General features: G+C 41.9%; 1 protein-coding gene across 1 annotated transcript in view; it reads right to left on the reverse strand.

Moving 5' to 3' along the window:
* GPAT4 (glycerol-3-phosphate acyltransferase 4) overlaps positions 1-20,424 on the reverse strand; it is a 35,525-nt gene extending 15,101 nt beyond the window's left edge. Inside the window, exons 1-3 of the mRNA XM_058194650.1 lie at positions 20,268-20,424; positions 6,356-7,142; positions 46-115 (exon numbers count right to left, since the gene is read on the reverse strand). Coding sequence (XP_058050633.1) covers positions 46-115; positions 6,356-6,520 — 235 coding nt within the window. The 5' untranslated portion in view covers positions 6,521-7,142; positions 20,268-20,424. The remainder of the gene's footprint in view (positions 1-45; positions 116-6,355; positions 7,143-20,267) is intronic.
* Between the last annotated feature and the right edge of the window lie 5,428 nt (positions 20,425-25,852).

The raw sequence follows: 25,852 nt of genomic DNA on the forward strand, positions 1-25,852 counted from the left end.
GATGCCCCCACCCCACTCTTAAGAAAAGGCACTTGGCCCGCTTACCGTTGACACAGGGCTTATAAACAGGGTGGTTCATCTCTTTGGCGCCCCGCTCAATTCTTAATGTTGCCCACTGCGAGACATAAAAGAGAAAGAAGAAGTGAGATCCTCCAGAGTCGGATGTGAAATCTATGTCTTTGAACTGGGGTGCTGGCAACTAACACAATGCCTTAGCTTTATCCTTGGGGTGGATGAACACCCGGACAGAAATTGATCAACGTGGTATATGCAGTACAACGCAGTGAGCCATGTGCAGATCTGTACATTGGGGAAACAAAACAACCACTTCCCAAACGCATGGTGCAATATAGGAGAGCAAACCCGTCGGGATTAGATTCAGCAATCCATCTGCATTTAAAAGACACAGGCCACTCTTTTGAAGACAACAAAGTCCATATTTTGGACAGACAGGACCGCTGGTTTGGGTCAAAGAGGCCACCTGTGTCCAAACTGAACAGCCCTCCCTCAACAGAGGGGGAGGGATACGACATCATCTATTTCCAGTCTACAACACAGTCCTTTCAACAGTTCCAAGAAGGCTCCACACCCATTTGCACCACTCAGGCGACCTCAGGACACAAAAGAACCCCCAGGTGACCTTAACCAATGCAAATGACCAGCTGTCTGCAAGGAGTATAAATCCTTCCATTTCCTGTCATCCGGTCAGAGCTGAAGAAGCTTCTTGGAGGCGAAATGTCTTCAAAGAAAAAATCAGGAAGTCCAGTTGCCTCTTAAAAAAGCACCGTTGGGGCAACCGTGACCTGGAGGACTGAGAATCTCCAGACATAACGCAATGCCTGTTTTAATCTAACATCATTGGGTCGAAAAATGAAAACGAAGAGGTGCTAATTTCCTTTCCTGCTTCACCAGCTTCTACTGATTCTGGCATATGCTGGACAGGATGAGGCCAAACCCAGCAGCTTTGGGTTAACAGCCCCCCTGCATATGCTCTGTGGGAAGAAACTTGCCAATTCAACCCTCAGCAATTTGCAGTCAGAAGTTATGTTCAGTCAAATTACAGTGAACAGAGCATGCAAAACTAGATGAGATAACTCTGTAGAGCTTGACAATGTGATCTAGTCACCCATCTTGCTGAATTGTTATTGATTACATTGATGGTCACAGACGCAAAGACTGCCAAGCTGTAATCCGTTTGATAGCTTTGGTCTTAATGTGCTGCGTAACACCATCTCCTGTGATTTGTAAACTATGGATCATGTATTACTAGGCTGTGAGAATTTACGATAATTACAGCTTATTCCAGGAATGGGCAATTTTTTTAACATCTGAGGAATGAATTATTCATTATTATTATTATTATTATTTTTTGAGATGGACGGTTAAGCAAAGCTAAACTTTGGAATATTGCTTTAAAAAAAAAAAAAAAAAAAGTACAGCAACACAGCTGTTTCAGGGCTTATACATTGCATTGATTGCCGTGAAATGTGAGAAAACTGCATCTCTCAAATTTCCCTTTTGACCCGGATTGCTGAAAATTAATGCCACGCTTTGCCAACCACAAATATAATCAACTGTGGCGTAACAGGCTGTGCTGAATCAGCGAGACTGTGTCCTGAACGTAGGCTTCTTATAAAGTAGAGGATGAGTCATTAGAGAGAAGGAATGCTGGACCAAGAAGCCTTTGGCATAGAACAGCTCTTCCTGTCCTCTTATCTCTGCCTCTTCCCGCTTCATTCCTTTCTTATCTACCCCCATGGAGTGAGGAAAATTAAGCTGCATTTTACGTTATGGGGGTGGAGGACACACCCACCATCTGAAACAATTCACTTTGCTTGCGGACAGTGAGAACTTGCTCTTGGAGAACTTGCTCTTGGGCAAAGAGGAAGCTTTCAAGTGGCTTCGTTTAAGGATGGATTTCTTCCCAAAAACAAAACAAAACTTGGTTGGTTCAGATGACAATGGAGATGTTATTGTTGCTTGTTGGGTGTCTGCAAGTTTTATCTGCTCGTTTTTGGATATTCCACACCTTTTGGCAGCGTCTAAAATCTTTGCCAACACCTCTTGATAAGGGCGTGGAATAAGACAGGGAAAACAATGCCCAAACCCAGATTATATAAGACTAGACGTTTGAGGCAGCTTCCACCTAATTAGACGAGAGGTCTGAAAAGCAAAACATGCTGGCTTAGAGTCAAAAGGAGGGTTTTTTTTATAAATCATAACTGAAACGCAAATCCTAGGAAGCTCTAGAGACGAAAAGCCAGACTCTGTGACTTCCAAGCCGCAGAGTAATGAGCAGAAAATCCTGCCATGGTAGGTGGAGCTGGAGTTGACTTCTTTGCTGCTATTTCCTGCCCGCCTAACCTTTGTATCCGGTGTCAGGCAGGCTGCCCACCCACTGGGCTGAAGGGGCAAGGGAAAGCGCCCACAAGGTGCAGCAGAAGAGGCAAATATGTAGATTCTCCGTCATCCAGGTCATGGTTGTCCCAAAGGTGCCTTTTTTTAAAGAGGCAACTGGACTTTCTGGTTTGTTTTTTTCTTGGAAGACGTTTCGCTTCTATTCCAGTCGGAGCTGAAGAAGCTTCTTGGATGAGGAGCAAAATGTCTTCAAAAGAAAACCAAAAAATCCACTTGCCTCTTGAAAAAAAGCAACTTTGGGACAGCAGAAGAGGCATTTCTACCTGGCTGATTCTGATTATCCTGGGCATGGAATCCTTTCCTGCCCTTCTCCTTTTTTGGTCCCTCTCTGGGTTGCTCCTACTTTTCTTTTTGGCCCAAACTCCTTCGTTTCACATCACAACATCCACATAGCTTCCTGAAAGCAATTCCTGGAAACTAACCTATCATTGCATTATGCAAAGGTCAGGCTCACCCCTAGGGGTGCCTCCCTCCCCCCGCCCATGTTACTTGCCTACTTCCCACTTCACCGTCTCAATTTAACGCAGGCTTATTAAATAAGGACCTTAGAAGCATGGCCGTGCCTACACACAGAAATACACACAGCAAGGGATGATGCCTGGAGCTCCTGGAGGAAATGTGAAATAGATATCTAACAAAACAGTGCAGAATCCTATTTCTTTCTTTCTTTCTTTCTTTCTTTCTTTCTTTCTTTCTTTCTTTCTTTCTTTCTTTCTTATTTATTTATTTATTTATTTATTTATTATTTTGTCACAACATCATATAAAAAGATTATATAGTATATAAACATATTCTTGACAAGCTTTTCCAACTTTCACGTCGAAAAGCAGGAAAAACAAGTTGGGGCAGGAGAAAAAGAACACAAGCAATGCTTGAGCGGTAGCTAGAGAGATGGCCATGAAAGATTTTCAGTCCTAAGTGTAGCATTCTGACTTACGTCCTACAAAGTACGCTATGCAAAATAAGCATGGTTGCGTAGTACAAGCTATGCAAAAGGATGCATGCTACAAGACCTGGTTCAGCTGGCAATTTAAGTAACAATCACCAAAGCTGAAATTTTTAAAGGGATATTATTATTTTTTGTATTTTTGTTTGCTTTTCTTAGCATGGTATACGGTCAGATGGGATCATCATTCAAAAAATTGCCTACATATATTCTTTTAAAAAAATTATTGAATTTCCAAAAGTTAAAAAACACAATAGAAAAAAAAGCACAAAACACAAAAACAAAATAAAAAAAATATAAAACATACAAAGACAAACACTTCAAAATTATATTACTCATAACAGCTTTTCCTACATCGGTATCTCTATCCTAGTTAACCGCTATATACAGATTCTATTTCTAAGTATCTCTATAAACCAACATTCTTATTTAAATTATCTTAACCTCTATTCAGAATTCAGTCTCATGACAAAAATCTGCCTTAAGTTTTATGCTTACTCTCCAGCCAGGAATACCATCTATTCCATATTCGATAGCATTCAGTGTCTTCCCTCTCCTTCATTTCCATCGATAATCTATCCATTTCTGCACATTCATATATATTTTATATTATAATTTGATCCGGTGGGATATCCGGATGTTTCCAATTCTACACTATCACAATTCTACATGCCGTCAATATGTGTAATATGATATATTGTATATTTTTTTCCATTTTCCCTTCCAGAATGCCCAATAGGAATAGTTCCAGATTTTTCCCCCCCTATTTTCTGCTCTGTTATTTCATCCAGCCAGTTTTTTTAATCTTGCCCCAAAATTTCTTAATCTTAGGGCAGGTCCACCACATTTGGTAGAACGGTCCCTTTTTTGTGACCACATCTCCAACAATTCGGGGATCTATTTGGAAACCTACATATATATTCATTCAGCTGACATCTGGGGGGAAAAGTATTTCCAAAGGTTCTGGCTCGCTTCCCAAAACAGTTCCCACTGAATCTAAAGCGTTGCGGAAATCCCTGGACGGAAATCAACACTCCCTCCGGGTTATGGGCAACTCAAGAGGCCGAAGACCCTCAGGCTGGGATATTCCACTGGCTACCAGGATGAAGTGCGGGTCAGTCTCCTGCTAGCCGTCTCATCTTTCATTTTCCTGCTGGTGCTTGACCAAAGAATTAGCAAATGTCCTGGGAAATCTCCCTGAAGGTTCCAGTTGACACTTGAGAGTTATGGATTGCAAGGGTTAAAGAAGAGCAACAGAAAATGAAAGTTCCTATGATGGAGGGTTAGGAACGGGAGGGGGGGGGCCTTCAAAACATCAGCTGAGGGGTATTTTCTTATTTGTTTGTAAACGACAACAAAAGTGAGGTGTAAGTTTGCTAAGTTTCTAACAGCACCTCATTGTCTGGAGTGGTACAAACAAAAAAACAAAACAAAAAACAGGTTCCTAAATGATCTCAGTATGTGAAAAGATGAGACACTAAAATGTCCATTAAGGTAAAGGTTCCCCTCGCACATATGTGCTACTCGTTCCTGACTCTAGGGGGCGATGCTCATCTCCGTTTCAAAGCCGAAGAGCCAGCGCTGTCCGAAGACGTCTCCGTGGTCATGTGGCTGGCATGACTCAACGCCAAAGGCGCATGGAACACTGTTCCCTTCCCACCAAAGGGGGTCCTTATTTTTTCTACTTGCATTTTTTAACGTGCTTTCGAACTGCTAGGTTGGCAGAAGCTGGGAGAAGTCACGGGAGCTCACCCCGTTATGCGGCAGCACTAGGGATTCCAACTGCCGAACTGCTGACCTTTCGATTGACAAACTCAGCGTCTTAGCTCACTGAGCCACCGCATCCCTGACAGAAAATGTCATTAAAATAAATAAATAAAATAAATAAATAAAATAAAATGTCTATTACCAAGTACAAATTACTTGGTCAAACAATCACAACATGGTAGAATCTGAACTAGGGTGGCCAGGGCATGAAAAGGATTTTGAAGTTGTTGTGCATGGAAACACTGACCCAGAAATGCTGTTAAAATATCCTAATTTTTTTTTAATAAAAAAAGATCTTACTGATGTCACTAACTTCCTTTCAAAGGAAACCAAAGAAAATCTCTAAAAGCACTCTGCTATCCAGGTTTTAACAATGGCATCTTAATTCTCCTTTATTTCCTGTTTTTATTTTTCCATAGTTTATTACCGTTAACCCGTTAGCAGGACCTGCTTTCGACACGATCTATTTACATAGTACGACGATTTGATTTTTAGACGATTTCGAAATTAATGAACAATAATGGGGAAACTGAAGTAATAAACGTTCTTATTTTAAGTTAAAACTCGCAAGTGTCATGTGTGTTCTGACTCTGGGCTGAAATGAGGGTTTTGGAGGAATAAGAAAGAAAAGAGGAGACGTAATTTCCCAGTGACTGGCTCCCTAGATTATAGCTGTTTGTGTGACTGCACCAGCCAAGGCTCCGGTAGAATTAATGAACGGTGGTAACGGATGTACAGGGTCCCAGGGTGCGCATTGAGTTTCCGGGCGAGGCAGCCCTCAAGAAAGTGAAAAATGGAAAAATGAGGGAGGTTCTTTCATGCAGTGGCTTCAAGGTGACCCTCGACATGATGTATAGCTTGTTCTTATGTCCCCCGCCCCAACTTTCCATCTTTGAAAAGTGATGGCGGGGGAGGGAGGATATGGTGTTACGAGGCCATCTTACCTGAAAGCAATCCCCATGCAGGGGAAATTTTAATGGTTAAGCAACACCACGTACCTGCCTGCCAAGGACATCTTCCATTTGTCCTTACGTCACAAGTTCCAGTGACGCTGTCAACCCCTGGTACAGCTGGACTTGCCTGAAACTCCCCATTTCCTAATCGAGCGCACAAGACCCGTGTCGCAAGAGCTCGGATTCGTTCGTTTTGTGCTGGCTGCTGGCACAACCCAGTCTCCGGCTGCTGCCCCAGCCCCCGGGAATGTTAAAAGCAGGGTGAACTCACCTGGAAGATCTGTAGGAGAGTTTTCATGTAGAGACGGCGGATGCCGAAGGAGACTCCGAAGATGGCTGGCACAATGATGAAGACCAAAAGCAGAGTGAAGAGGACCGTCAGGGAAATGCCCAGCAGGTTAACGACCAAACTGTCGAAGGGCAGCAGTAGAAACATGATGAAGGGGAAAAGGGCAGGCTGGGCCACGCTAAGCCAGCGCCCTGCAAATTCCTGAGGCAGGAAGAAGCTGCCCTGGGCAGTCAGTCAGTCCGTTCCCCTATCAACCAACGACTTTGAGTGTGTAGCAGGTCTCTGGCCTAACCCAGGGGCCATTTCAGAGTTCACACCCTTCCTCTGGTGGGCTTGGGGCGGCCAAGAACCCCCATGATCTACTCTGGAAAAAGGCTGCAGCACAAACAGAGACTGGGAAGACTGGCTAGGGGTGAGATGGTTACACGATGGGTCACTGCACAAGCCACTGGAAGGGCAGGGAGAGCTGTGCCCAGAAACAGCTCTCCAAAGGCTGGCAGGAGAAGTCTTGTTTGAATTTTCGGAAGTACGCAACGTCTCTTTGCAAGAATGAGGTGTGCTCCTTCTCTTGTCCTGCATTGGCGGAAAAGCTGGCGCTTTGCAAAATTAGAGCCCTTGGTCCCGGGACACAAGAGCCAGCTTTGGTTCTCCCGTGAAGCTTGTGGCAGAAATCCTTCTAGACCCCATTCGCCGCTGAAAGCCGCAAGATGTTCTCTTGTCCATGGAAGTTGCTCTTAAAAGTACAGCGTTCCCAGATCCCAGTCGCTATCTGAGGAAAGAGAACAATCTCAGTGCAACCACAAAGGAAGTAGTGTGAGGCCACACAACCGCTTCTCCTACAAGGACAGAGGGTGGCAGCAGTGCCTCACACTCAACAGGCAGCGAAGGTAAAAGTCAGGGATAAGCAAAGCAGGTCACAAGCTTAGTAAGGTCTGCTTTGAACTGAAGAATCCTTTTAGGTCCAAGGACCCACAAATAGTGTTCCTAGCTTAAATACTCACCGGTATTTATGTCACTCATCTGTGGTCTTAAAAGGAAGAAGCTTCCCTTAATTCGGGGAAGCTTCCTACCCATTTGACAGAAGGAAACTGTATCTTGTCGAAGTGAGCAAACCAGTGATTAATTATAAGCCTCGCATGCTATCATAGTGGCAGTGGAATCCTAATCAATACAAAAGGATTTGTGCCCATAGAACCCCCTTCTTCAATCTGGCCCCCTCCTAAAGTTTAGGGATTGCAACTCCCATCGGCTGGGACACTCAGAGTCTACAATTCCAGAGGGACGATATAGATTATTTCCCAGGACTATTTTTCAAGACAAAGTATCTACAACTTACATTGCTTCCAAACAGCACGTTAGTAACAAGGCATTGTCTATTTTTTTAGTGTAAAATCTTTCAAAAAACAAAATAATCACTAAGACAAACTGTATGGACATTGAGTTAAATACGCCACTCTCCCTCAAGCATTAAAAAGCCCCATTTTCTAGACCAGGGGTCTCCAACCTTGGCAACTTTACGCCTGGCGGACTTCAACTCCCAGAATTCTCCAGCCCGGCTTAAAGTTGCCAAGGTTGGGAGACCCCTGTTCTAGATGAATCGGATGCAATGATGCCTTGCATTAGGTTCTTTTCCGGTGGATGAGGTTATGGAGGGGACAATCCTGAGAAAAGAGAAAGTTAAGAGATCTGTCTTCTAAGCCACTAGAATACATTGAAAACTCTACCACTACATGCCACTGAGTCACAGGTGCTGTCATAAACCAGGCATTTTCAAAGCTGCTATTCACTTTTTTCTTCTTCAAAGACTGCCCCGAGGAAGTACGCTAATAAACAGGAAAAGAGGTACATGGAATAAGCTAAATTAAAAAAAAAAAGGCACATCATCCACACATGCTGAATCTGAACTCCAACAGAACAAATCGGGAAATTCCCCTTTAAAACACTTCCATTTGCTGAACGTCATGTAAAAGTACAGTCTAATCCATGAAGCACTTCACTCCCGAGGGGGGAAAAAAAACTATATAAAAATAATCTCCCACTTTATAGAAAACTCTGCATTTTACTCACAGTAAACATTTGGTAAACAGAAATCACATGGGAATGGAATAAAGAGCTACCATCCAAGGAGTTTCCGCTTAACAGTTCAGAGGCAGAAGGAAAAAACGGTCTCTAGAGAGCAACTCACCTCCAGGCAGCCTTCAAGGAGAGATCTTAACTGCAATAGCTTATAGCCTTGCATCACAGCTGGAACGGAACAGCAATCAGATGCCTGCAACCACGTGTAATCCCTACACAGTGTTCCAAGAAATTCCAGAGTACAGGCTCGGGATGACAAGTGTGTGGTTTTTTTCCATACACAAATACACCAGAATCATGACAACCGACCGCCTTGACCAGTCCTCAACTAACCCAAGAGCTGGCAAATAGGGACAGCATACCTGGTTCCCCAAGGGCCGAACAGAGCAGGAATGTGCACCTGATGCAAGCCGGAGCAGAGATCGAGATTCATGTTTATCATGAGACAGCTGATTATTACGGTCCCAAGGGCAGGAGATACAGTATTTAGTCCGATGCTCTCAAGATGTGTTTGGATGCAACTCCCAACTTCTGCAGCCAATATGAGGGAATTGTAGTTCAGATGGTCTGGAGCAGGGGTGTCAAACCGGATTAGCATTGTAGTTCTCCTCTGCAGGCTGGCTGGAGTGGGGGGGGGGGATGACAGACGTGCGTGCCTCCCTCCGCACCCTGTTTTTGGACTGGATGGCCAAAACAGGGTGCAGGGGGACCACACACAGCCACCCTGTCCCGCATTTTGGAAGGCAGAGTGCTGCAAGAGTGGTCCCCTGTCCCATTTTGGCTCCCAGAGGCACCACGGGCCAGTCCTTTGCTATTTCCAGGCTGGCCCCGTGGGCCAGATTTTGAGTTTGACACCCCTGGTTTGGAGCAGGGGTCTCCAACCTTGGCAACTTTAAGACTTGTGGACTTCAACTCCTAGAATTCATCAGCCAGCTTTGCTGGCTGAGGAATTCTGGGAGTTGAAGTCCACAAGTCTTAAAGTTGCCAAGGTTGGAGACCCCTGGTTTGGAGGATACCTGCCTGGTAAAGGTTCATGTAAAGAGATGTTCACATCACAGCCATTGGGGAAAGCCACCTTTTAAATGACAAGTTTACGACCTGGCAGTGAAATCACCGACTGCTGTTATGACATTGATTCAATTCCAGCCAGGGAGATTATATTCTTTCCGTCTTAATATTTTATCAATATATTCACTGGAAAAGGTAAGATTAAAAAAAGGAAATTTAACAATTAAAAAAAAAAAATTAAAAGTGTGGATTCAATAGCTCTAAGGCAAGGTTTCTCAACCTCAGGAAATTTAGGATGTATGGATTTCAACTCCCCAAATTCTCTCGCCAGCATGAGGAATTCTGGACATTGTCTCTTTCCGGGCTCAAGAGTGACCAATTTAGAAAACTAATTAAGAATGAATATTTTATACAAATTGAACCTCGGGGGTGTGTGTGTGTGTGAAGTCCATTCCCCTTAAAATTGCTGTGACTGAGAAATGCTACTCTAAGATGTGACAATAATCACTGATTTTAAAAAAAGGATTTGACAAATTAGGAGAGACTTATTAATGTCCGTAGGCCATGACTGTAAAATTAAATTTTCAGGCAGAGAGCGAAAAGATCTCTGATCTGATATTGTATGGCATTTTGCTTTCTTGCCAAGCTGCAAGATTTTAAGCACAGCCCTCTCAATTCCTGGCAAATAGATGGGGAAGAAATGGAGGTAGAGACAAATTTTATTTTCCTGGGCTCCAAGATCATCGCAGATGGGGAGTACAGCCAAGAAATTAAAAGATGTTTGCTTCGGGGGAGGAAAGCTATGGCAAATCTAAACAGCGTACTAAAAAGCAGACATCACCCCGCCAACAAAAGTGCGTATGGTCAAGGCTATGGTTTTCCCAGTTGCAATGTATGGCTGTAAAAGTTGGACCATAAGGAAGGCTGAGCGCCAAAGAATGGAGGCCTTTGAACTCTGGTGCTGGAGAAGACTCCTGCGAGTCCCTTGGACTGCAAGGCCATCCAACCGGTCAGTCCTAGAGGAGAACAACCCTGACTGCTCTTTAGAAGGCCAGATCCTGAAGAGGAAACTCAAATCCTTTGGCCACCTAATGAGAAGGAAGGATTCCCTGGAGAAGAGCCGAATGCTGGGAACGATGGGAGGGCAAAAGAAGAAGGAGACGGCAGAAAACGAGGTAGCTGGGTGAAGCAGTCGGTGTGAGCTTAAATGGACTCTGTGGGATGGTAGAGGACAGGAAGGTCTGGAGGAACGTTGACCATGGGGTCGTGATGGGTCAGACATGACTTCGCAACTAACAACAACACATACAAAATAATAAGGGGCTTCCAACGATTTGAAGCCAAAATGTACATATTTGGCAAATTTCCATACCTTTTGTTCCACAGCACAGATTAGGTTCTCTATAGCAAGGGTCTCCAACCTTGGCAACTTCAAGCCTGGCGGACTTCAGCTCCCAGAATTCCCTAGCCAATTGGCTGGGGAATTCTGGGAGTTGAAGTCCACCAGGCTAAAGTTGCTAAGGTTGGAAACCCCTCCTCTCTAGCTTATTTGTCCCAGGTCCTCCATCAAATTACTTTGTGAGTCTTCTTCAGAATCAGATTCTCCTATTTCGCCTTCTGTAATCCAATTATACAGACTGATCTTCATAGCCTCCTTAACCAGCATGGCTCGAACTGATCATGTTGGCTAGGATTATGATGACGAGCGCACCAAGTTGGTTATCCTTATACTTGGAAAAGATATGAAAATATTCCCTTTGGAAACCCTGCTCCTCAGTTACACATTAGTGCTTGTCCTATTTGAATTGCTTTCAGTCTTTGAATTGGAAGAAAAATAATTACTGTAAAACAAAATATCTAAGATTTTGTGTGTGGGGAAGGGGGAGGACCAAACTTGGCGATTTTAAGATGTGTGGACTTCAACTCCTAGAACTCCCCAGCCAGATGTTCTGGGAGTTGAAATCCACACATCTTAAAGTTGCCAAGTTTGAAAAACACTGCTTTATATTATGTAGAGTAATTGGTGCTAAAATACCTACGCTAAATATGGGATTTGTTTGTTTTCTCCTCTTCCCTGCTCTGTTCAAGAGAACCATGCTCCTTTGCACCATTTTGGTTAATCCTAATATTGCTTTACTGAATTTTGGAACCAACCTAAGTATCATTCTTTAAGATTTGCTCTTGACAGCTGGATAATGAAGGTAATGATATTTTTTTAAAAAGCCAGTGTCTAAGGAAAATGTTCAACTTAGTTCAGTGGGGGATTTACTGATATCCGTAGGTTATAATAACTGCAGCCTGGAAAAAACCAATACTCTCTTTTCACAGGTTTCCAGATCCAGTTTGGGGAATATATTTCCTGCCATAGTTTCCAACTGCACTTTAAATTCAAGCTGCTTCATTGATCAGAGGAATTTGGCAAAACTGTCACTTCTAGGATATGTCAAGGTCCACATTTTTGAAGTCCAAAATTCATGACTCCACAAAAAGCAAACATTACTTGTTATTTCTCAATTATGTGTCTTCAGCAGTACTGGAGTAATATCCAAATACACACACACACACACACACACACACACACACACACACACAGAGTGTGAGAGAGGGAAGGAGTAAGAGGGAGAGAGAAAAGTACAGTATGTTATTCTCAGATCCTTAAGAAAGGCAGCTTTTAAATAGCTAGCCATTATAGGAAACAAAATCTGGAGTTCTTTTTATCTGCTCCACAGGGCTTTTCTCTTTGATTCAGTAATTCTGTTTTAGCCCCAAATCCATTTAACACAACAGCCTGCAATCCTTCTGCCATGAATTAACTTTTTGCATAATACAGAGCTCTTATGCATTTCTAAGGAAAATTCATGCAGGGCATTATTTAAGATGCATCTTTGATGTATTATATTAAGTATGAGTTAACTTGTTTGTCTCCTAAAATTGTATATCATAGCTACCTTGTAGAAGATACTCTATTATGAGAAAAAATGTTTTCATAAATACAAAACTTCCCATTAAAAATATTAACGTTGCTTGAAAAACATGAACAGTTTTTTTCAAAATGAACCCAGCTTCCTCAACTGGTAGAAACTGGGCAAGCTGTAGCTTCTCCTATTTTCCACTTACAAAGTCAAATAAAGAGTGAGAAAACCGAAGTTTTGTTTTGCAAGAGCACAAACAGCATATGCTCCCGGTTCCTCGTATAATTAAGACTGAAGTCTGAAACCAATTCTGCAAAATTTACGAACAAGTTGCTACAAGCTCAGCCTTTAAAATGTTTCCACTGCATAAATAGTTGGGAGCCTGCAGCTCTCACCAGAGGCATGGGCCCTCCCTCAAGCAGAGACTATTGTAAGCCACTAAAACTAAAATAAAAATAGCTTTTCTTTCTAAAAGGAGGGAGTGGATGCAATCTGTTAAATTTGACAACCGTGGCCCTAGATAATTTAAGAGTATTAACTTACATAATGCATTGAATTTAGAGGCCACCCAATTCCAGATGACTTATATAATAAGAGGAGAGGACAGGAAAAAAAACAGAGAACATCGTGTGACCATTTAAAACATTATTTACAAGTAAAGGGCACTTTCAAAAGCTAACCCAACCTCCCCACCTCTCTGACTCACAACAAACAATGACTGGAATATTCACCGACTTGGTTCCTATATCAGGCTAAGACATAATAATTGTGCTTAATTTGCTTCTGGTTTAGCACATACTATTAACTATCTATTGTCTTTGGTAAGCTATCATTTATAATTGAAGATATTGCATGGACTCAGCTGGAATTTTAATAAGCCACAAATATGTAAGCTGTCGGAACTAGCAGCCCACTGCTTGTTTTATGTACGATGTTTCTTTTAAAATTACTAGCATGTTCTTTTCATTCAATGTATTTCTGAAAATGCTTATAACACATTTTATATACATAGTTACACAGGGCAGTTATCTCGTTTAAGCAGTTGTTTCTGAATGAAGCTAACGTACTTTTCATGCTTTTTGGATGACACTCGTGTCATAGTACAGGGGGTCCTTGACTTACGGCCACAATGGAGCCCAGCATTTCTGTTGTTGAAGTGAGGCATTTGTTAAGTGAGTTTTGTCACATTTTACGACCTTTCTTGCCACGGTTGTTAATTGAATCACCGCAGTTGTTAAGCAAGTAACGTGGTTGTAAAACTAATCTGGCTTCCCCATTGACTCCGCTTGTCAGAAGGTCGCAAAAATTGATCACGTGACCTTGGGACAGCGTCTGAATTTTGGTCATGTGATCAGAGAGATGCTGCGATGGTTGTTCGGTGAGAAAAATGATTACAAGTCACTTTTTTCAGAGCCATCATAATTTTGAAAGGTCACTAAATGGACTGTTGTAAGTTAAGGACTACCTACCGTTCCTGTCCTATTGTTTTTCTTTTCTTTTCTTTTCTTCTTCCTATATATATATATTGGTGCTTATACCTCCTAATATTTACTCATATATATGTTTATATACTATATAATCCTTTTTATATGATGTTGTGACAAAAATAAATAAATAAAAATGAATAAAATAAATAGATACCATCCTATCTACTATAAATAAATATAAATATATAACTGAAAGTAACTACAAGTATGTATACTTGTGTTCTTTTTCATTCTTTATTTTATTGTTCCATTATTTTACTTCTGTTTTGTTCACATTCTTTTCTTTTTATTGCTGTAAGTTGCCTAAAGTTGCCCCATAGTGAGATCAGTGGCAAATAAGAGATAAAAATAAAAATAAAATAAGTCAGTATAAGTATCGCCAAAGCACCAGAGGGCAAGACAAGAAGATCATAAAGGGCCGTTTCAATCTGTAACTAAGGAGAAATTTCCTGCCATTGATAACCATTAATCAGTGGAACTGCTTGCCTCCAGAAGCTGTGGGTGTTCCATCGCTGGAGGTTTTCAAGAAGCGACTGGACAGCCATTTGTCCGAAATTGAGTTTCCTGCTTGAGCAAGGGGCTGGACTAGAAGACCTCCAAGGTCCCTTCCACTCCTGTTATTCTATGTTCCAGTATCTGCATGCTCTGTAGAGCTTACAAGCGCTTTTGCTAAGAGTAGCTTATATTTTTAAATACTTATTCAAATACTTAACTGATACTTTAGGAGCTCAAAAGATTTCAAGAAAAAAGCTACCCAGTTGTCTAAATAGTGCGGGCACGCCTAATTATTGTTTTTTCTGTATAGCAGAACCACATTGCTGAACGACCGAAAACCCCCCACTGAAGGCTTCAATTCAATATTGTTTCCTGAAAGTATAATCCTACTCCACCCTACAGCTTGCATAAATACCCTGTGAGCATTGTGAATATTCTCTTCAAAGGCTGTGGTGCCTTTTCTGGCTTTCTCACCAGTTCACCTGAGGGATGGGCACAGGGGATATGGTTAAAGAATCTGAAATATCCTTCTGGAATATGTCATATCATTTTCAGTGTGCACTTAAAACCTGGCTTCTAAGGTCATTTCCTGTATTGACATAACGTTGAATTTGTTACTTTTAGCCACACTGGACACAATTTATAGTAAATTGCCATTATTAACAGTATCTCCATACAGTAAGCAGACTTTCTGAGCTCCTCTTAGGCTATCCTAGCAAACAACCAGGAAAACAAACCAATGATGACTGCACAAATCAATCCCAAATTTTCATTCAAAACACACAACGACAAAGCTCAATTTTATCCTACTGTCGTCACATTACGCAAAGACCCATTTCTCCAGAGAAGGCTGATGCTGGAAAGGTGGAAGGGAAAAAGAAGAGGATGACCAGCAGCAAGGGGCACCCTTGGAAGATCTAAAGGACCAACTTGGGGACAGATCATCACGTAGAAAATATATATTCCATCCTTCCGGGGTGGATAAAATGAGGACCTGGATTGTTGGGGACAATGTGCTGGCTCTGTAAACTGCTCAGAGAGGACTGTAAAAGCACTGTGAAGCGGCATATAAGTATAAGGGCTATTGCTATATTTATGCAGTCGCCAAAAGCTAACACTAACTTGATGACATATAATGTCTGGTTTGGTTCTGCAACCCAGCAAGACAGACACAGACTTCAGAGGATCATTAGAACTGCAGAAAAAACAATGGCTACCAACCTGCCTTCCATTGAGGACCTGTATACTGCACGAGTCAAAAAGAGGGCTGTGAAAATATTTACAGACTCCTCGCATCCTGGACATAAACTGGTTCAACTCCTACCCTCAAAAGGACGCTATAGAGCACTGCACACCAGAACAACTAGACACAAGGACAGTTTTTTCCTGAACGCCATCACTCTGCTAAACAAATAATTCCCTCAACACTGTCAAACTATTTACTAAATCTGTACTACTATTAATCTTCTCATGGTTCCCATCACCTATCTCCTTCCACTTATGACTGTATGACTGTAACTTTGTTGCTTGTATCCTTACAATTTATATTGCTATTGTTTCCTGATTGCTTATTTGTAGCCTATGACTATCATTAAGTGTTGTACCTTATGATTCTTGATGAACGTATCTTTTCTTTTATGTACACTGAGAGCGTATGCACCAAGACAAACTCCTTGTGCGTCCAATCACATTTGGCCAATATAAAATTCTATTCTATAATTTAATTTATATCCCACCTTTATTATTTTTACAAATAACTCAAGGCAGTGAACGTATCCAACATACCTTCCTCTTTCTATTTTCCCCAGAACAAAAACCCTGTAAGGTGGGTTGGGCTGAGAAAGAGGAACTGGTCCAAAGTCACCCAGAGGGCTGTCATGGCTATAAGGCATCACTCATGTTCTTCCGGCTCGATGTCTTCACCACTAGACCAAACTAGCTCTTACCAATTCTTTAGAAAAGTAGTGAGGGAATCTTAAAGTGATATAAACTCACCTTTATATAAACTTAACTGTAAATCCATAAACCAATATATGCGGTTCTGCAACCCAACAAGAAAAACACAGACTTCAGAGGATAATTAGAACTGCAGAAAAAATAATTGCTACCAACTTGCCTTCCATTGAGGACCTGTATACTGCACAAATCAAGAAGAGGGCCGTGAAAATATTTGCAGATCCCTCGCATCCTGGACATAAACTGTTTCAACTCCTACCCTCAAAACGACGCTATAGAGCACTGCACACCAGAACAACTAGACACAAGAGCAGTTTTTTCCCGAAGGCCATCACTCTGCTAAACAAATAATTCCCTCAACACTGTCAGACTATTTACTGAAGCACTACTATTAATTGTCTCATAGTTCCCATCACCAATCTCTTTCCACTTATGACTGTATGACTATAACTTGTTGCTGGCAATCCTTATGATTTATATATTGACCATCAATTGTGTTGTAAATGTTGTACCTTGATGAACGTATCTTTTCTTTTATGTACACTGAGAGCATATGCACCAAGACAAATTCCTTGTGTGTCCAATCACACTTGGCCAATAAAAATTCTATTCTATACGGCACCAGGTCAACAGCGTCTCTGTTCCTCTATCACTCAAGGCTGTTGTCATAATTACGACATTTCTATCATTCACGTCCACGTGATATGATACATTATTTCTCGGCAGCATCAAGCCCGTAGATCCATATCGATTTATATCTATCTTCATACACCTGTATCTGAGCTACAATTCCTTTCATTCCTAGCTATAGGCAATGGCCAATGGCCATGCTTGCTGGAGATGACACAGATGTTGCAATCCACAAATATTTGAAGAATGCCAGGTACAGAATGCTGAACTACAGCATGTATGTCACACTCCACCTGCCAGATTCGCAGGGTGATTATTACCGCTACTGATAAGATACCATTACGCTCATTAAAAATTATTCCAATTAGATTTTTACCATAGTAAAAGCATTGCTAACAAAAAGCAGTTGTAGTCACGTCTGACCATTAGGGGAAAAATCCCATAAATCGCTAATTTAGTTATTGGAGGCAATTAAAATACAACAAAAGGACATGCAAGGTTCTGAGTTGCCCAAGAGTCGTTATCGGCCAGGTATTCTTGAAATCAGAGAATAGGGCAGAAAGCAAGCAAAAAAAAAAAAAAGGGTATAAAAATTAGCCTAGATTTTAATCCAGATTGCTTAAATTGCTTGCTTTTGGTCTCATTTAAAATATATTTTTATTTTGTTTTTTAATATTTTTTTATTGCTTTAAAATGGTTTTTATAGTTTGAACTATATATTTTTTGACTTGTAAGCCAGAGTCATTGACTGAGATGGATGGCTATACAAATTGAATAAATAATTTTATTTATTAAGACTGTTCTAGAGAAGTACATTTGAATTTCAGCAAGTTGAAGATGTGAGGACTTCCAACTCCCAAAATTCTCTAAATCAGCATGTTTTAAAGGTGGATTTAAAGCCCCAGATTTCCTAAATCAGTACTTGCCGGGGACTTTGCTGGGGAAATTTTGGCAGCTGGAATCATGCATTTTAAAGTTGCCAAGGTTCAGAATCATTATTCTAGAGCTGCGGTTATTAAAGTGTGCTTTGGGGACCAGTGGGGGGGGGGTCCCTGGGACCCTCTCTGTGGGTCTGCAAAGTCAAATAAATGTTTAAAAATGTCTCCATTTTAATTTCTAATGCAGGAAATATCAATAGCCACAACCCACGTCAACCAGAGCTCTTTGGGGTCTTTAGTCATTTTTAAGAACGCAAAGGGATTCTGAGACCACCAACATGGTTGAAAACTGCTACTCCACACAAGTGGTTTTCAAACCGGACAACTTTTAATTGTAGAGTTCCCAACTCCCAGAATTCCCCAGCCAGTGTCAAGATTCAAAGCTTTTGCTGTTGCAACCATTATTGCTTCTCAGCTTGCCAACGAATGGGAGGGGGGAAGGAAGAGAACGCATGTTGGTCTCCAGACATCAAGAAGACAGCTGTGAGAGCCAAGGACACTTCGGCAGGTGTTTGCCAGAGCTAAAGACATTTTTCTCATAACAATACAAAGCGATTCAATTGGACAAAGTTACCTGTTCTAATAGAGGGAGGGAGAATTCTATATTTTTAATTATGTGGGTTTACGCAGGAATTAGTTAGATCTGGCTTTGCCCCCATCAGTGCTGAAATGATGTACTCAATAAAGTTTTGCATTCACAGATTAGATCGTCTTGCTCGCGCTTCCTTTGCTTAGGTTCGCCCATCAGAACGTTGACAGCCAGCATGTTTCAAATTGTATGGTTGGGGAAATTCTGGCAATAAAAGTCCACCCCTCTTAAAGTGGCCCACGTTGAAAAACATTGCTGTAGAGCAGGGGGATCCAACCTTGACAACCTGTGGACTTCAACTCCCAGAATTCCCCAGCCAGCTCCTGAGGTTCATAATCTAACTCAGGGGTGTCCAACCTGGGAGAGCTGTAAGATTAACAGAGTTGGAAGGGACCTTGTAGGTCAACCCCCTGTCCAAGCAGGAGACCCTGCACCATTTCTGACAAATGGCAGTCCAGTCTAGTTCTTGAAAGCTTCCAGTGATGAAGCTCCCACAACTTCTGAAGACAAGCTGTTCTATTGGTTGATTGTTCTCGCTCTCAGAAAATTTCTCCTTATTCTAGGTTCATTCTCCAGCCACCCACAAGTTTTAAAATTGCCAAGTTTTACCAACACCTCTGAGTTAGCTTATGAAGCCCAGGAGCTGGCTGGGGAATTCTGGGAGTTGGAAGTCTTGGAGGAGAGGAGGGGGTCAAGCTATTTTCCAAAGCACCCGAAGGCCAGACAAGGAATAACGGATGGGAACTGATCAAGGAGAGATTCAACCTGGAAATAAGGAGAAATTTCTTGACAGTGAAATCCATCAACCCATGGAAGAGAAGTTGCCTTCGGAAGTTGTGGGAGCTTCACCACTGGAAGGTTTCAAGAAGAGACTGGACTGCAATCTGTCAGAAACGGTGCAGGGTCTCCTGCTTGGGTGGAGGGTTGGACTAGATGACCTCCAAGGTCCCTCCAAATGGAACAGAAGTTGCCTTCAGAAGTTATGGGAGCTTCATCCTTGGAAGCTTTCAAGAAGAGACTGGACTGGCCTCTGTCAGATACGGTGCAGGGTCTCCTGCTTGGGTGGGGATGGGGGTTTGGACTAGATGACCTCCAAAGTCCCTTCCAACTCTGTCCGTCTTTTAACCTTACCGCCCGCCCAGGTTGGACACCCCTTGAGTTTGGATTATGAACCTTCAAAGAGGGGGGGGGGGCTGGGGAATTCTGGCAGTTGGAAGTCCGCAGGCCTATAAAAGCTGCCCTAAAAAGTTGGGACACCCCTGCGAGGGGTCATTCTTTTTATTCTATCAGATCCGAATCCCCGCATCCTTATTTTTATTGGTTGCAAATGCTCCAATACCGGATAATTTTTAATAAGAAGGGGTTGGACAACCATTGGTCTGAAGTGGAGTCGGGTTTTCCTGCCTGGGCAGGGGGTTGGACTAGAAGACCTCCAAGGTCCCTTCCAACTCTGTTACTATTATTACTATTATTATTATTACTATTATTATTATTATTGATTTATATGCCCTACTTTGTCCAGGTGACCCAGGCGGGGGGGGGAGGGGAACATAGGGGCGACCCCTCCCCCTCTTTCCTTCACACACAACCCCTTTATGAGAGAACAGGCGCCTCGAGCCCCCCCACCTCCACCGTGGCCTTGTGACGTCATATCCCACAACAATACTGCGAGGTAGGCCGGAGGAGGGGGGGCAAGACGGGGCCTAACCGTCGTCTCTCCAAAGCGACCCCCCCCCGCTTTCCCCCAGCCCCCCCCCTCAGCCCCCGAGCGCAAAGGGGCGTGGCCGGGGGCGGGTCACTCACCTGCCGCCACGCCGCTGACCCTTCGGCCCGGGCCCCTCCCCCACCCGGCCACGGCTGAGGAGAACGACGCGCCGCCGCCGCCGCCACAGCTGGAGCCGCGAAGGAACCGCGCGCCGCTAGCGCGCATGCGCGCTCGGCCGTCCTGACGTCACCGCGCCGAGGCGGGCCTTTCGGGCGCCCACGCCGGGTTGCTCCACCCCTTTCCCACCTTTCAGCCCTGCCTCCTCCCTCGCCCAGCTCTCTCTCTCTCTATCTTTCTCTTCCCGAGCAACCAATCGGAGCTCGGCTTACGTCAGAGGAGGACGGCGCCTGCGCAGAAGAATTCGCCCCTCAGTTCCCGTGCGTCTCTTTTCTTCCTTGACACGTCAAAGCTTTTTGGGTCGTTTTATCTTTGCGCGCTCAGGAAGCTGGGCGGGGCGGGTGGGGCGGTGACGTAGGCATGCGCCCTGTAGGGAGGGGCGTTCCTTGAGATCCCGCCCTCGGTGCCGTGGACCAATGAGACGCCCGCAATTCTTTGCCCAATGACCCGGATTGAAGTCTGATGTGGCCTTTTGTGGGAATAGAGGGATGGAGATGGAAAGATAATTGATAACGATTAGAACAGAACAGAATATGAAATTATTCTATTCTATTCTATAGAGAATAGAACAGAACGGAATAGAATATGAAATAATTAATAGACTGGAATTGAACAGAATAGAATATGAAATAATTAGAATAGAACAGAAAATAATAGAATATGAAATAATTAGAATAGAATAAAACAGAACAGAAAACAATAGAATAACTATGTAATAATTAGAATAGAATAGACTAGAATATGAAATAGTTGGAATAGAATAGAAAATAATAGAATAGAATATGAAATAATTGGAATAGAATAAAACAGAACAGAAAGCAATAGAATAGACTATGTAATAATTAGAATAGAATAGAATAGAATATGAAATAATTGGAATAGAATAGAAAATAATAGAATAGAATATGAAATAATTAGAATAGAATAAAACAGAACAGAAAATAATAGAATAGACTATGTAATAATTAGAATAGAATAGAATAGAATATGAAATAATTGGAATAGAATAGAATATGAAATAATTAGAATAGAATAAAACAGAACAGAAAATAATAGAATAGACTATGTAATAATTAGAATAGAATAGAATATGAAATAATTGGAATAGAATAGAAAATAATAGAATAGAATATGAAATAATTAGAATAGAAAATAATAGAACAGAATATGAAATAATGAATAGAACAGAACAGAAAATAACAGAACAGAGTAAAGCAGAGCAGAATAGAACAGAATATATAGAATAATGAGTAAGTGACATTTGTAGAAACTAAAATATATATCCATAAAATGTTAATATAGAGTTAGCTCAACCTTTCACATATTATTAAATGTTGATCTTGACCAGGGGTGTCCAACCTTGGCAATCCTTGCTGACTGGGGAATTCTGGGTCCTGATCTAGACAATCTCAATCCAAACCTCCGTTTTGATACGATGATACTGTGTTTACATAAAATACATTTAGATTGTTACTATTTTATTAGCTGCCTTAGAATGTTTAAAGGAGAGAAGGAAAAAGTAGATGTCCTCCCAATATAAATTACAGTTTTAAATATTAATGTTTGAAGCATTTTTATTATTTGACTTTTCTCAAAAATAAACATGACTATATATTGAAAACACGAAAGAAGAACAAACATCAAACTTGTATTATTTTACAATAAAAGTTTACAAAAGAGGTCTTAAGCTAAGTTACTTATTATTAAAATTTTCATCATGTTGTTGCACTGTTTTTATGGGTGTACATGAATAGCTGCCCAGAGTCCTCTTATAGAGGAAGTAAATAGCATAAAAAATAAATCAGGATGCACGAGTTTTGGTACGTGTTAGAAAAAACAATGAACAAAACAAATTTAGAAGTTTTGAAATACTGAAAAATAAACTACAGAAAAAGAGGGAAAAACAGGGAAAATAAACAGGAAAATGGAGAAGCTGAGGAGTACATAATAAAAACCATTTATTAAATATGTATGCCATCTGAAACTCAATGATTGACGCCTCACAGTAAAAACAATTACAATAAAGCATACAAAATAATAATAATAAAATTGTGATCTTTTAGGATCTTCTGCTTGTCAGCCAATTGTGGTTCAGTCACCAACAAAAAGAAAAACGGCAGCATTTTTAAATTTTGCCATCGCATGGAAGCACTTCATAAAGCCCATATATTTTTCTGAATTTGATTTGCCAATCAAATTCTCCAGATACTAAATTATTTGAATTCTCCAGATACTAAATTATTTAATCCAGTGGTGAAATGTAAAATTTGTTACTACCGGTTCTATGGGCATGGCTTGGTGGAGGTGGGGTAATGTGACTGGGTGGGTGTGGCCAACTTTTTCTTTTTTTACTTTTAAAAGCATTTTTTCTACAACCTCTTCGGCCAAAGAGGCTGTAGAAAAAAATGCTTTTAAAAGGCTCTGACGATCCCAGCTGAGCTGCGCGATCATCAGAGGCTTTTTTAAAACTTTTAAAAGCATTTTTTGGCCAAAGAAAAAATCCTTTTAAAAGTAAAAAAAAAGCCTCTGATGATCGCGTGGCTCAGCTGGGCATTGGGGGGGAGGGATTTTTGCTACTGGTTCTCTGAATCACCCGCTGCCATCGCTACTACTTGGGCAATCCGGTCCGAACCGAGAGCGTTTCACCCCTGATTTAATCCCTCGAGTTATTTATTTTCATTTTAGAATTCCAAAGTAAAAACCATGCCAGATTTTTTTCCCCTTACATTTTTCAAAGTGGCATCTCTTCAACTGAAACGAAAACCTTTTGAAGGGCAAGGCTAACTTGCATCATCTTTTTCATACAAGCTTTTCACCAATTAGAGGAACAGGTTACTAAATCATTGGTGACTCTAAATTGTTTCTTTTTTCTTTTTTCCCTTTTGCCTGAAGGAACTTTGAAGAAGTCAAATACTCAAAATACTGAGGTCGTCTGAATTGATAAAAGTTCTGTTGCCTCCTACTAATTCTGCACAGTAGCCAGATTTGACATATTAACATATTTTGAAAAGGAAGTCCAGGGTTCTGCTTAGGAGGGATGAAATATCATTGTATTGTTGGAAGAAATGTCCATCTGGGTGCAGTTCCAAGTGGGAAGGAAGACACTGGAAACATGGCGGCTGCTTGGAAAGATGGTTTAATGGTAGACAGGATCATAGATTGCAGAAAATACGACTTCTGTAACAGAGTTATCAGTGCTTGGAACACATTACCTGACTCTGTGGTCTCTTCTCATAATCCCAAAAGCTTTAACCAAAAACTATCTACTATTGACCTCACCCCATTCCTAAGAGGACTATAAGGGGCGTGCATAAGAGCACAAACGTGCCTACCGTTCCTGTCCTATTGTTTTTTATTCTTATACATATATGCTTATACTTCCTCATATTTCCTCACATATACGCTTATATACTATATAATCATTTTGTGTGATGCTTATGTATATTGTTGTGACAAAAATAAAAAAATAAATAGGCCTTGAAGATCTTGGGCGAAGATGGGAAAAAAGGGAAAAGATGCTGAGAGCGCCTGAGTTTTATACTCTCTCTGAGCTTTTGAATCTGAGCTCGTCTTCTGATTGGTTGTCAGACTCCCATGGGGCCCATACAGGGGTAGCTTTGTAGGTTGTCATTTGAGCCCCAGGCTTGGTTGACTCTTGCTGGGTGATGATGTAATGAAAGGGCTTTGGGCAATTCCTATTTTGGCTCTGCCTGAAGGAGGTAGATCTTTGTTATATAGAATAGACTGGCCCAGGCCTTAATGGCCCATTGACAAAGATGGAGGGGGGCTGAGTTTCTGCCTCCCTTTTAGGGGAAATATTCTGCCCTTTTAATGTTTCCTAAAATATCTCATTTTCCTAGGAGAGGGTGGGTGCTAACTGCCTACAGTATCCTGAAGATCAACATAAAAAAAAAAATGACCCTCACCTAGAACAAAGGAGTCCAGCATGGGACAGCATGTTCTTTGGCACGGAAAAAGGCTTTTCTTTCAACTCTTCTCTCTTGGCTTAGAAAAGGCAGTCGTCATTCCTGTTGCAATTCCAGTTAATCACCACACCAGCAGACAAAATGAGCATTTGAGCCCCGTGATCCAAGGGACAGAAAATCCAGGTTACCTAGCCAGCTAAAGGTAGGGGAGATAAAAAGGACATGGGCGAAAGAGCACCATTTTTTCCCCTGGCAACACATCAGTGGCTTTTTAAAGAAAAGGAAGCCCTGTTTAAGGTAAAGGTAGAAGTTCCCCTCGCACATATGTGCTAGTCGTTCCCGACTCTAGGGGGCGGTGCTCATCTCTGTTTCAAAGCCGAAGAGCCACCGCTGTCTGAAGACGTCTCCGTGGTCATGTGGCTGGCATGACTCAACGCCAAAGGCGCACGGAACGCTGTTCCCTTCCCACCAAAGGTGGTCCCTATTTTTCTTCTTGCATTTTTTACATGCTTTCGAACTGCTAGGTTGGCAGAAGCTGGGACAAGTCACGGGAGCTCACCCCGTTATGCAGCAGCACCAGGGATTCGAACCGCTGAACTGCCGACCTTTCCATCAACAAGCTCAGCGTCTTACCCACTTAAGCCACCACGTCCCCCCTGTTTAAAATACTGGGGTTTTTTTTAGAAAACAAAAGCCACGGTTCTCTTCTTTTGTGCCCATCGAGATGGTGAGATTGTGTTTTCCACCAGTTACAATCCCGTTTCCCTCCACCTGCAATTGGATTCAGCTCCCAGTGACTGCAGTGATGTTATGCTACCGGTTTGGGTGAAGCGGTCCGAACTGCTGGTTTTCCAAGAGGGTATGATAACAGTTTTCATAAGCGAACGTGTACACTCTTTTCTGTATCTCAAAGAGCTGTTTACTTGACCCATTGGCACGCAATCACATAGTTATTTATTTCGTGTTTTTGTGTCCTTGGTAGGACCTGCAATATTTGCTGCTACCTTTCCTTCTTGACCGTTAATTGGTAACCGATTAGATCTTTTTACTGCCCGTTGAGTCACCGAGTTGTATTTTCTCCCTAATGGCTGCTCTTTTGATTATCTGATCCTTTTCTTGCTTTCACTTACAGGGACATAAACCAGGAGTCACTTATTCGAAGCCATTAAAACGTGCTTTGTAGTCTTTGGCCGGTTATCCATCAGGAAGTGATTTGCCTCTACATTGTTTTGAATTTTTATTTGTTTTTTAGTTTTCTTGCAAGTTCCTAGTTGTAAGTAGCTTCCCTTTCAAATCCGGGACCGGATAGAACTCTGCTTAAACTTTTTGAACTAAGTCAAAAAGATGCTTAGAGGTTGCCCACCAAGGGCAAACATGCCTTTTGTTTTTAAGCAGCTGATAAAAGACATACAGGTATGAGAGGAAAAAATGTTCCCAAGTTGCAAAGATGCCACAGATCAAACATTCAGCGAATTAATCTGTCCTAGCAGATATTTCTGCTTGTTGTGGTCCGCCAGGAGCCTGCAGAGCTGGCACCAGAGTCGGAGAGTGATGAGGCTGAATAAGAACATGGGCCAGTC

The sequence above is a fragment of the Ahaetulla prasina genome, chromosome 9 (assembly GCF_028640845.1).
Source record: "Ahaetulla prasina isolate Xishuangbanna chromosome 9, ASM2864084v1, whole genome shotgun sequence".
Lineage (NCBI taxonomy): Eukaryota > Metazoa > Chordata > Lepidosauria > Squamata > Colubridae > Ahaetulla > Ahaetulla prasina.